Below are 12,330 nucleotides of genomic sequence, written 5' to 3'. Positions count from 1 at the left end.
GCACCAAACCCTTCACGACGCGAAGAGCCGGAGTGCCAAATCGGGTTTGGCGGGGCGTATGGCTTCCCTGGCCGAAGGGGGTCATCACTCTTTCGCGGTAGGCACCCAGGCTAGCATGTATCACATGGAATAAATATGTGGCATCAACACATACGTACACTGTCATGCATACTGCGCATTCGATTGAAAGAGAGATCAATCATTAAGTAACTTTTGCATTGCCTCTGTCTTCCTAACGTTTTTGTTGTTCCCTTGTTTTCAGTTGATGGCCACGCCACTGGCGTCTGCAGGTTACCTGAACTCTGCACCCGGCAGTTGTCCACGCCTTCGCGCTGTGCTCGTGATGACGCCCCAGACACGTTCTGGGCCTTCGCTTAATCGTAGACTGTCTTGTGACAGAAAATCACAATAAACGCCATGCATATGAATCCTATATTGTCATTGCTTTTTTTATATTATCAGTAAAGAGCACTTGTATAGGCAGGTACTTTTTTTTAGAATCACAGTCCCAGTGACCAAGTTGGGTAGAGTGCTCGCCTTGCATTCGGTAGGTCAAGGGTTCAATCCTCGGCCAAGTCATACCAATAAAAAAATTAACATTTATGATTTTTTCAGTTGTGGATAACATCGTTTGATGAAGGTATAGAATCGTGGAACTCTATTTTTCTTCTTTATTTGCATTATTGGCACTTTTCCCTCTCGGTTTGAGTTCTGGTTAAAGTCCGGTTTTAGAACTAGTCTGTGGCGCTGGGATACTTGTTTGAGACTCTAACACATTTCGATAAAATGTCATGTAGGTAGCGTGGCCGAGCGGTCTAAGGCGCTGGTTTAAGGCACCAGTCATTTCGATGGCGTGGGTTCGAATCCCACCGCTGCCAGCACTTTTGCTTCATTTCCTTGACTTCTTTTCTTGACTATTTTTACTTGTCTCACTGGCAATGAACTAGTACGTTTGGATGTAATGGTATATGTGTGCTTTATCCATAAATATTGTGTTTTTTTTACATACTGGTTGTTTTATGTGCCGCCACAAAATTTTTGCGCCTCCTGTGGGCAGATTTAATGTTAAACCATTAATGTCAGAAATGAGATAACTGCACGAATATGTTGAAAACTGGAAGACACAGGTGTTTGTTTGTGTTTGTGATCGTGATTAACTAATCACATAGAGCGGTCATAGGTGAGTGTGATAAATAAAATCTATTTTACAAGGCAGCCAACACAATGACGAAATCATGTCAACAATGTCAACAGAAACATGCTGTCCTTTTATTATGATTCATCTATTACGATATTACAACAAACAATTAAACGACCTAGTCTCAGATTCCTACCGGGCTAACATTGCTGAAATTGTTGTATTTAGTAAGTATGTATAATGACACACATCTGTCTAAAATTACAAATTTGTAATTATTGCCCATAATACATAATACAGATGTCCAGACTGTTATCAGTAGACATTCATGATGACAACATGCAACTTGTTTTCGTGGAAATAAATCAGTTCATTTGAAAAGAATACTCACAAAACGAATAGAACATTTTAACACTGCCAAAGATGACATTTTGCAGGCGAAAGGTACGGCCTATCATACCTAGTAAAAGTGTACAAAAGTGTATCAACATCAAGGTACGAACATAAAAATAAATCCCTACGCGATCTAGTAAGTACAGTAAAAGTGGAGGAAAAAGCCAATACCGAAAGCCACAAAGACAACAGGAAACACAATCCTGGCCACCCGGTCAATCCTGGCCGTCACAGCCTCTATCTTCTCCAGCTTCTCTGCCTCTTCCTCCGGGTCGATGATGGAAGGGGGGAAGGCGTACGAAGTGAACTCCGCGGGTATCGGGACCGTGACCACCGGGCTGTCCGGATCGCACTCTCCGCGGAGCCGGTATACGGTATTGGCCCTGGGGATGGGTTTGCAGGACTTGGCGATGTCGTCAGCCATCTCCTCGGTGCCGTACACGGACTTCCAGCCTCCTCCTCCTGCGGCCAGCTCCCACCCGACGTGCACCAGATCTTCGCCCGGGTTACGGACTGGCTGCCGCCGTCTCCTCAGGTTCATTTCCGAGGACTCCCGGTCCAACTTCTGCAGCGGGATTGACTCAGGACGCTGGGTCTTAGATCGCCGATCTTCCTTCTTGGCCTTCTTGTCGGACTTCTTAAGCTCATTGGCCTTCTTCTGCCCCTTGTCCTTTGGCGCCGCCGGTTCTGGACTATCCGCCGCGTCTTTGTCCTCGGGCCGGGGGATGACGATCCACTTCTGGTCCGGCAGGCGGTGCCACATGATGTTCCCCGGGTCCTTCAGCTTCGGCCTGGGGATCTTGAACGGCCTGCTGATTCTATCGAAGGCGCTGACTCGGACAGCACCCTCGGGACAGCGGCGTCCGAACAGCTCCTCCAGGCTGCTGGCAGGGGCGGTGGAGTACCCCGGGCGGGGGATCCTGATCGGAGGGTTCTCCTGCTGCTTCCGGACCTTCTTCTCCTCCTGTGTGTAACAGACACATCGGAAATATCTCAACTTTGTAAGTGCAGCAAATTAACATGTTAGATGCGGTCGATGTAATCATCTGCAAGTCAATATTGGACTTTTATTTGTGTCCATTATATTTGTACACCACAGGTACATGTACATTTGCGATGGTAAGACCTTGACGTTGCAATTAACTATAATATGAAGAAATGAAACTATGAATAATATATTATCATCGACCGAAGATAACATGTAGATGACAATGTAAAGAAAAAAACTTGTTGACATCTTCCTTATTCACATGTTTTCGCAGGGTGTTTATTTCGAAGTCATTTCAATCAATAGAAAGACATTGAATTAGTTCTAATACCTTCTTCAGGCGACGGGAGTAGATGAAATGGACCAGTCCTGTCTCCAACATCATCAGCGTGATGAGAGCCTGGCATCCTCCGAACCAGATGTCTACTGCTCTGGCTTCTGATATCTGTAAAGAACACATGCCTTCCTGTTAGTCCACTGCTTTACACACTTTTCAAGTCGAAACAGGAAGTAAAACGAATGTAGTTTACTTTACGATGTTTACTTTATGTAGGGGTGGGTTCTCTACCACAAAAGGGAAGTTTGAAAGTAGCCCAGGGCTGACAACTCCTCTGCCATATTAAAAATTCCGATAAACAAACAAACAAACAGACAGAGCAACCGTATCATATCCAGAGCCGTGCCTATCTAACTAGTTCTACGTTTGATTTAGGGTAATGTGATCAGTTACGGTTTTTGATAATTTGGGTAGTGTCCAAGAACGTTGAAGTGCCCCAGGAACGGTTCTGGATACTCGTGGACTATCCAGAGTCGTGCTCAAGCCTGGCTTTAGTTAAAGTACTGTTCTGGGTACAACACAGCCCTTACCCACGGCATCCGCACGCTGCTGCTCTGGTAGATCATGGCCAGGTACGTGGTGACGGCCAGGCTGAACCTGCCTGTGATGTCAGACAGGCGCAGCGGCATCCACAGCTGCAGGTAGGCCGACACGACCACCGTGACAGACGGCAGGAACACCCGCAGTACGGAGCTCATCAGCCGCCGACGAAGGTGCACCAGGACGTCTATCGTGGTGTAGCCGTTGGAATCTTCATATAGGCAGAAAAACAAGGCAACGTTTTACGTCGACGAAGGTTAGACATTCAGGTTATGATTTGAATAATTAAGATATGTTAGGTTTTATTCTATATTAGATCTTATTCAACACATTTATTTCATTTGTTACTCTCTTTATGTAGTTTGCCATACACTTTGTACCATGTGCAATTCTCGTGCAATAAAGTTATTCATATTTAAATGATAGTTGGCACGTGAGGTGCTCGTCCTATTTTAGCTCATTACTTTTATCCCTTCCCTTATTTCTTTATTTAAATTGCCAACATTGCAATACTGTGGAAGGCTCTGGCAGCTTCAGCTGATGTCGGGCCCCACATTATGAAATACATACATACGTAAACATACACACATCATGGCACAATGAAGTCACAAAACACAGAAATCTCTTATAGCTACAATCCATAACCTAGGCAAATGACCGTATAAACAAGTAACAATATAACTTAGTATGGTATGGAGGCCAGAGGTCATTCAGATATGTAATGTTTCTTTGCAAAAGTATTGTTCGTGTTAGTGACAAGATAGATTCTATACACGAGGTGTTGTTGTCAATGGATTCTGAATTTTAGTTGTGTTTTTCTCACATCCAGAAAGACTGACCTGAGTGATAGTGGTGGCAATCGTCTAACTCCGACCGGCATGTTCCTACTGTCCTCCGGCACTGTCGACATTCCTCGCTTGCGTCACAATCCACGTAATGTCCAAACAGACATCTGTCGATGTTGTAATCACAAATCTTCTTGAAGAAGATGCAATCTGTGATAAATTGATAAAATCAATACAAAATCATTGGTGGAGATACTAATGTACAAGGATCAATTATGTCTGATTTGACTCATCTAGAAGATTAGAAAAATCAATTGATTAAAACAATAAGATAATAACAAGTTGCAGTAATAAGTGAGGATCAGTTATAATGATGTTTGTTTTGTCTCATTAGAAGAAGAAAAATCTTCTTTCCTCTTGTAATTAATTGTGAAACTTTACTGCATGTTCATTCCCCGGGAGGATAAATGCATGGATGTACAAAGTACAATACTAGAAAGAAAATACAACAATAATAAAGGAAGGCTAACATCAGGTCTAATGTATATGGTGCTAAAAAAAACTACATAAAGTGGTATCGATCTAAGTTCTAATGGCTTCTTCTCTCTTTACTAACATATTTGACCATGCCATTTGCCTGCCGTATCAAAACATGTATACTAGCGTGTCGGGGTTTTGATACATACCAAAGTGTAGTGAATCCGTGAAGAATCATATGTTACACATATGATCATGCCTTTTCATCTGTATACTACAAAGGTAAATATAATATTGCAATGGAGAAGTATTTTACATAGTTCCAACCCAACAAAAAGTGATCGCATATATAGTAAAAGGTTGAAATTTATTCCAACACACAATTGTACAGGGATCAAATTTTCAGCGACCACTGTCGCCTTCATCAGAATAATTAATGACCAATCACTTCACAACGTGAATCTCGTGTGAATAAGGTCACGTGTTTGTAAACCGTAACTCTCGCGAGATCACGTTGTGAAGTGATTGGTCATTAATTATCCTGATGAAGGCGACAGTGGTCGCTGAAAATTTGATCCCTGTACAATTGTGTGTTGGAATAAAGTTCAACCTTTTACTATGATTACTACCAACACAGATGAACTTTTATGATGATCTCATATATAGTTAACTCCCTCCCAATAATAATACCGTCACCTTTAGTGTTGGACATGAAGGAGTGGAAGGCGCCCTGGATCTCCACTCCAGTCAGCTCAAACTGAGACACAACTTCCGTCGCGTCTGTCTTGATCGCGGCCAACGTGACGTCATCCAGTGGCAGAAGCCGCAGTCTAGCTCCACCGTCTGTGTTAACAATACAGCTTTGTTTGAGTTCATTGCAGCAGTGTTGCCTGGTGGTCTTATAACACAGTACATATTTTACAATACATGTGTATATACATGTATATTACAATAAATTTCAATGCAAGTTTGGGAATTGTCACAGAAAACACAGAAAAAAAAGATAAACAGATTGTACAGTCCAAAGCTTAGGCCCTGAAAAGGAATTACAAATTAATATCTTCTTGTACACAATACCCAAACTGTGTATTCCTAGGGGCGAAAAAGTGGACCAATTTTGAAATGGGAAAAAGTGTGCTTTTTTTGCTGATTAGCCCTGTCACACACGCCTTTGGATCTAACGGAAACCAGCTTATGCAAAGATTACTTAATTATAACTTACATCCGCGAAGCTGCACAACGCAGGTCTGGGTGTCGAACGGGTAGTTCTTCAGCGATACTGAACACGACACCTTGAACTTCCGCCTAAAAAATAAAAGAAGCTATGACTGTAAGCATCATAGTGTAGCGTAGTGTAAGCAGCATGGTGTAAGTAGCGTAGTGTAAGCAGCATGGTGTAAGCGGCATCGTGTAAGCAGCATGGTGTAAGCCGCATCGTGTAAGCAGCATGGTGTAAGCCGCATCGTGTAAGCAGCATGGTGTAAGCGACATCGTGTAAGCAGCATGGTGTAAGCCGCATCGTGTAAGCAAGCATGGTGTAAGCCGCATCGTGTAAGCAGCATGGTGTAAGCGGCATCGTGTAAGCAGCATGGTGATAAGCCGCATCGTGTAAGCAGCATGGTGTAAGCGGCATCGTGTAAGCAGCATTGTGTAAGCGGCATCGTGTGAGCAGCATGGTGTAAGCGGCATCGTGTAAGCAGCATGGTGATAAGCCGCATCGTGTAAGCAGCATCGTGTAAGCCGAATCGTGTAAGCAGCATGGTGTAAGCGGCATCGTGTAAGCAGTATTGTGTGAGTAGCATACTATGTGTGCAAGCACCACAGTGGAATTAGACATCATGATACTGATAAGTCGACAAAAGGAACTTTCGTTTAGTACACGAGGACATGCTTGATTACCTAGTTGTTAGCTACCTACGTAGCTCCTCAACTTACGTCATTTTGTACACGACCAGCCCTTCCTCGTTCAGCCACCTCGATGACGCCTCGTCGTCCACGGCAGCGGCCTGACGTACCGTGGTGCCAAACGCCAGCGGCGGCGGCGAGACCAGGCTGTCAGGGGCCGGGACCCAGCCGTCGGTCAGTCCGCTCAGCGTCGTGTTGAACCAGGAGAACACGTACTCAATCGTCACGGACATGTTCTGGGATGGCGAGAAACAACAGGCATAAGTCACGACCATACTATCGGAAAATATTAGAAGGAATATTATACAACTTACGTGAGTTTCGTAAGTTGTACAAGACCATGTAGTAATCTAAAATCCAACACCACGGATGTCTAAAACATTAAGGTTATTTAGCATGATATAGGTGATATACATGTAGTATCGTTAGTTAAACTGTCATAAGAAGATAAAGAAGCAAATCCAATACCAAGATTATCTGGAATGATAGAGGCGACCTAGTATCGAATTAGTTACAATGTGATGACACATAAGTAATTATAAGGGTAAAGCAGCCATAATCAACTGCGTTAAAGCATCAATGTTGTCTACAAGTATACATATCACAGCATATTGAAATGTAGTGTCAAAGCAATGACAAATACCGCATGTTTGTCGGAAAGCTGACCGACATGACGAAGGTAGGCTGAAACAGCGATGTCAAATCCGCCACCTAGTATTAAAAAGGGAATACAAACTCGTGAGAAAAATATCTTTGGGTAAATAAACAATTCATGAAGCTTGTTTGCGGCAACTCTAGCAAAAATCATTGTTGAATCCAGACGAGATATAAAATCATTGAAGCCAAATGTGCAAATTTATCTATAATAATTGTAATTGTATATCGGTTTGTCTCAGGTTGCAAGGTTGCATGATTTTTGTTGTTTATAAGGCCAACCTTCTTACGAATAAAATGGTAACACAACACTTGCTTAGTTAAAACATATAGTTGCATCATTTTAAACATGTATACAATTTGAATATGTTCAATTATCCTTGGTTTTTACAATCGAATTAGTGTTTTTTTTTACCCAGGAGGTAATAAAACAATTATGCATCATGGAAAGTAACATAGAAATGACTTGATGAGTAGTGTTATACAGAAAATTCCTAAGCTAACCTAGTACTGGATGTAAAATATACCTTCCATGTCCGTTAAGAAGGTGCTCCTATCATACTCCGGCAGAAATAACTCGGCTTTCTGTAGTCTCCTCGCCTCCAGCCACGTGTGTGTGCCGTTTGGGTCGTCTGTCGGGTTCAGCAACCCCTGAAACACAATTTATGCTAAGGTCACATTTCCGAAATGGGGCCCGGTCGGGCAGTCTTAGGGAACGAAAAATATGATATAAAAGACAACAAAGCACAAAAAAAAGTTGAAAAGATTAATAATGAAACTATCTGCATATATTCGTGATAAAAAGTGTTGATTTTTCATTAATTGAAACTGCCCGGCCGGGCCCCGGTTTGGAAATGTGACCTCAGCATAACATGTCAATTGTAAACAGGGACGTTTACAAGGTATACAACAGTGTAGATGCACAAAAGTAAAGACAGTGCTATAAAAATATTAATCTGTGTTAATATGCTGTAATTGTTGTCAATGTATTTATATTTTGTAAAAGTGTGTCATTTTTGTCTCTTGAAGTCCACAGGAAGAATACTCGACTGCAATACAATTTTTTGTAAGCTAAGTGTGGATCCCAATTAAGTCAAAGTCATGCTATAAAAATAACATATGATATTGTAACAAGTCAAAGTTTATTGTAAAACTTAGTGTAGGTCTACTACATAAATACATTTACAATCTACACATAGATTTTTCTAAGCTGTACAAATTTCAAATTATAAAATTGTAATGCTGAATTGTATGTCTAGAATGTTGAAACTATGAAGTCGTAATTTCATTTATCGGTTTAAATAGACAGGAATTGTGTCTGGGCTTTGTTAAAGAGAGTATTAAAGGTAATTTGTAATGTCTTCTACAACTGTAGACACTCAAAGGTACATGTAGGTACATAGAAATAACAATGGTATGATATTTGCCATTTCATAACCCTTTACACAACAGTTAACCTGAGCAAGATGTAATTTATATACTCTATTTCTGGAGTATGTTTGAATTCTTCGATAGAATGAAATTATCAACTTCTTTGAACAGAATGAAAGTATAAAACGAATATATGAATGTATACTTAAAAAAATTAAGATGTTCTTATTATGCTTACATGGATATATTGGAAGTCCATGGGTCCTGTAGAAAGATACAAATAAGAAATAAGTTAGAATATGTCATAGTTTACTTGAATAGAGAAACGTATTGCTTAATTATGACATAATTGCTCTTCGTACTGATGCCGTGATGGGAATGAATAATTTATTAACAGACATGAGCATCTATTCAGTGTTTGTAAGGTGGAGTGATAGATGCCATACTTTGTACCTTAGACAATTGTTGTGCAATAAAGTTTATATTGATCATGTGTCGATGAAGAACTGACCTGTGCAGAGTTGAACTTCAAAGCACAGCTGACCGTCTGTGGATTGCCCAGGGCAGTGGTTATTTCCGGAGCTGTCCGGTTGGTTGGGACACTCACGACTCCTCCCCTGCCGACCCAGTCCACAACCAACGCTACAGTTGGACCAGGAGCCCCAAGCTGACCACGGCTGTATCTCTGTGTAACAAAATTAGATCAACCGTTTAGCATAAGAAAACTAGTTCAAAGCTAGCATAAAAGAATAAAACACGATAGCATCACTCTTCTTTTTGATGCCCCAATTATTTGCATGTCAATATTTAATGAATGAATGACGACCTTTATTGCACATTTTTTGCCACACTTGGCTAAGTACAGGTCAAAACAAGACATGATGAAAAGATGTATACATAATAAAACTAGCTATCATTACATAAATTCAACTTCTCGCTTAATTTAATTGATCACCAGAAAACAATATTAAGTGATCTGTTGATAATGATAAACTTTATAAAACTGCTGTTAACATCATTGACAACAAAGAAAATTATCGTATACTTATAAGGAAGTAATCATGGCAGAAAAAATATACAAATGATTTTTCCAATTGAAAGGTAAAGTAAAGGGGGGAAATTACTTACCTGTACAATTATGCCCATCCGCATCCAAGTAATACCCATCATTACAGGAACAGGTGTAACTTCCCATCGTGTTGTCACATTGATGGTCGCAGGGGTCATTATCATGTTCACACTCATCCACGTCTTAAACGGCAGAAAAACAAATAAATTCGAGTTATAGTAATATGAACAACCCCGAAGAGATTATGCAGTATCATTGAACATCACAAAACCCGTCTTACGGTAAATGCTCCGCAGAACTTCACTAGTACATTATAGTGCCCCCACTTCAAACATTCTCAGCAAGGACACGTCTTGCCACTTCCACTGAATCAAATCACCCTTCCTTCCTTCATTCGCCACCTCTTAGGAGGAAGTTCCACGCTGAAAGCTTCTTTACTAGAACAACATCACTATGGAACAAGCTACAGGGTGATTGTTTCCCACATGGGTATAACCTTAAACTATTCAAGTCTAAGGTCAACAAACATCTGGTTGTACAGTAACACAAAGCATTTGAGTGGCTCTCATGAGCCTTGCTTTGTGGTGAACCATAAAGTGAAAAAAACTTACCTTCACATCCTCGGTTATCCGCCTTCAATGTGAATCCGTCCCGACACGAACAGCTGTAACTTCCCATTGTGTTGATGCAGATCTGGTCACACTCTCCGTTATCAGTGGTGCATTCATCCATGTCTGTAATAGTCAAGTAAACAGATATTAGGTTATATATGGCTGTGGTAAAACGTGGGATACACAATCGTAATGCAACCTTCTTTAAATTGTATATTTGCTTGATCAGTGTGTGTGTGTGTGTGTGTGTGATTTTGTGTGTGTGTGTGTGTGTGTGTGTGTATGTGTGTGTGTGTGTGTGTGTGTGTGAGAGAGAGAGAGAGAGAGTGTGTGTGTGTGTCTGTACATGTGTGTGTGTGTGTTTGTGTGTGTGTGTGTGTGTGTGTGTGTGCGTGTGTGTGCGTGCGTGCGTGTGCGTTTGTGTTTACGTGTGCTTGGATGTGACAGTAAATGATCGAATAAGTGCATGTGTGTCAATCAGCCATTATGTGCTTTACCTTCACACACTAAAGCCGATCCCGTCCAGTCGCCTTGTGAACTGCATGTCCTGTTGGCATCCCCAGAAACCTCATGGAATCCTGGGATGTATTCATACATGTAGGTCTGTACACATAGGCTGTTCCCTGATGATTGGTACAGACATTTGCACCGAGGTTCCACGGTGTGTTCTGGTCTCGGGGGAGGAGCCTCACAGACGTGCTGGAATGTGTCTGTAGCGAAAAAGGAAACAAAACCTTCTGTATTAGATAATATTACATAGTTATCTCAAGGTGTATATTCATCCAATCCATCCGTACTGTTCTCTACCTTTTGCAGAAAAAGACCATTTTAAAATTGCTTCTATCCAAAAACATCTAAACATCAAGTTGCAAGAATTCCAAAGTCCCATCTAGCAAAATCGACACTTCCAAATTCTTTATCTGGTCTTCTTCATCTAAATTAAACACAGATATGCCCAAACACACCCACAAGCACAGACAGACCAAAAACAATACCTCCATTTTTCATGCAGGTGGAAAGGGGAAGTCCATACCTTCAGTGCTAAACACGGACAATCTCCAGTATCCCCCGCAGTACGAGTTGGTATCTCCTGAGCAAGAAATGCGACAGTAAGAAGTCCCAAGTGGACTTCCCAGAGCGTCAAAGTTGTCCTGGGTCCCACAGAAGCATTGGAATGAAGATTGGGTCGCTGTTGAGAAAATATGATGATAAATGTTAACGGAAACTGCGCTTAAGCAGGGCAGACTGTAAACCTCATCTCTTTCTCGACAATAACCGCCGTAAGCAATGTATTAACTTGCGTGGAAGAAGAAGGGGTACTGTGTGAGTGTTTGTCTAAAACCTGCTGAGTTTAAGAAGAAGAACTTTATTGCACGACAATTGTACAGGGTACATTGTATGGCAAATAGGTAACAATAAGTAGCATAGTTTAAGTCACCTACCCTATGTATAGGGTTCTCACGATCTATAGCAGGAATCTGGGACAATGCATGTTTTAGTTTGTATTTAGACATTCTTATAATTAGTTCTGCTTGGTAATCGGTAGCTTGCTAGTCACTATCACACTAAAGTCATGCAAACCAGTTGTATGATTGAACAATCAACAGGTACATTGAAACATCGTATGCACTGACCTGCATAGAGGAAGCATTTAGTTTTGCAGTGAGAGATACACATCTCGTTCGTCATCTCAGAGGAATCCATTTGGGCGTGTGGAAACTTACGGGAGATGCCGTCCTGGAAACAGCCCCGGTACGATTGGCCTGAAGTTGTGCCTGCAAACATGCCATAACACAACATTTTGAATGCTATAAAAATGTGAAAATGGGCTTTTATGATTTTGTACAACTCATTTGGCTTTTTGGCTTTGCCCCTCACAGAAGACTGCAGCTTAGTCAAAGAGGTGAAAGTCAGGATTGCCACGTCAGCCCTTGCACTGTCAAAACTAAAACACATCTGGTGTAGTTATGATATTTCCATGTGAACAAAGATCCGTTTACAATGTTGTCTCATGCTATCAATTTACTGTATGGTGCTGAGACATGGACCCTAAAGGCGCGGT

At 41.5% G+C, this 12,330-nt stretch overlaps 1 protein-coding gene and 1 non-coding gene across 2 annotated transcripts; one reads left to right on the top strand and one right to left on the bottom strand.

Moving 5' to 3' along the window:
* The first annotated feature begins 796 nt into the window (after positions 1 to 796).
* Positions 797 to 878, top strand: Trnal-aag. Its single transcript has one exon. It is a non-coding gene; the product is annotated as a tRNA-Leu (tRNA).
* Positions 879 to 1,664: 786 nt separating this feature from the next.
* Positions 1,665 to 10,865, bottom strand: LOC109481799. Its single transcript, XM_019784388.1, has 12 exons — positions 10,766 to 10,865; positions 10,269 to 10,391; positions 9,717 to 9,839; positions 9,100 to 9,273; positions 8,827 to 8,852; positions 7,198 to 7,274; positions 6,594 to 6,827; positions 5,881 to 5,963; positions 5,355 to 5,501; positions 3,387 to 3,607; positions 2,851 to 2,964; positions 1,665 to 2,495 (listed from the first exon to the last, which is right to left on the bottom strand). The coding sequence occupies exons 1-12, from the start codon at positions 10,863 to 10,865 to the stop codon at positions 1,665 to 1,667; spliced, it is 2,253 nt and encodes a 750-aa protein (XP_019639947.1).
* Positions 10,866 to 12,330: the final 1,465 nt, after the last annotated feature.

Source organism: Branchiostoma belcheri, unplaced genomic scaffold (assembly GCF_001625305.1).
Source record: "Branchiostoma belcheri isolate BF01 breed outbred unplaced genomic scaffold, Haploidv18h27 scaffold58, whole genome shotgun sequence".
NCBI lineage: Eukaryota > Metazoa > Chordata > Leptocardii > Amphioxiformes > Branchiostomatidae > Branchiostoma > Branchiostoma belcheri.
Note: the sequence above shows the minus strand (reverse complement) of the source record. Positions and strands in the feature narration are given on the sequence as shown.

What these genes read in the sequence shown, in the direction of transcription:
- LOC109481799 (XM_019784388.1), bottom strand. Translation starts at nt 10,865, where the DNA reads ATGTATGAATACATCCCAGGATTCCATGAGGTTTCTGGGGATGCCAAC. An exon ending in TGAAGTTCAACTCTGCACAG is followed by an intron (nt 8,853 to 9,099) that starts GTCAGTTCTTCA and finishes ATCTTTCTACAG; the next exon opens with GACCCATGGACTTCCAATAT. An exon ending in TGGACTTCCAATATATCCAT is followed by an intron (nt 7,275 to 8,826) that starts GTAAGCATAATA and finishes TTTTAATACTAG; the next exon opens with GTGGCGGATTTGACATCGCT.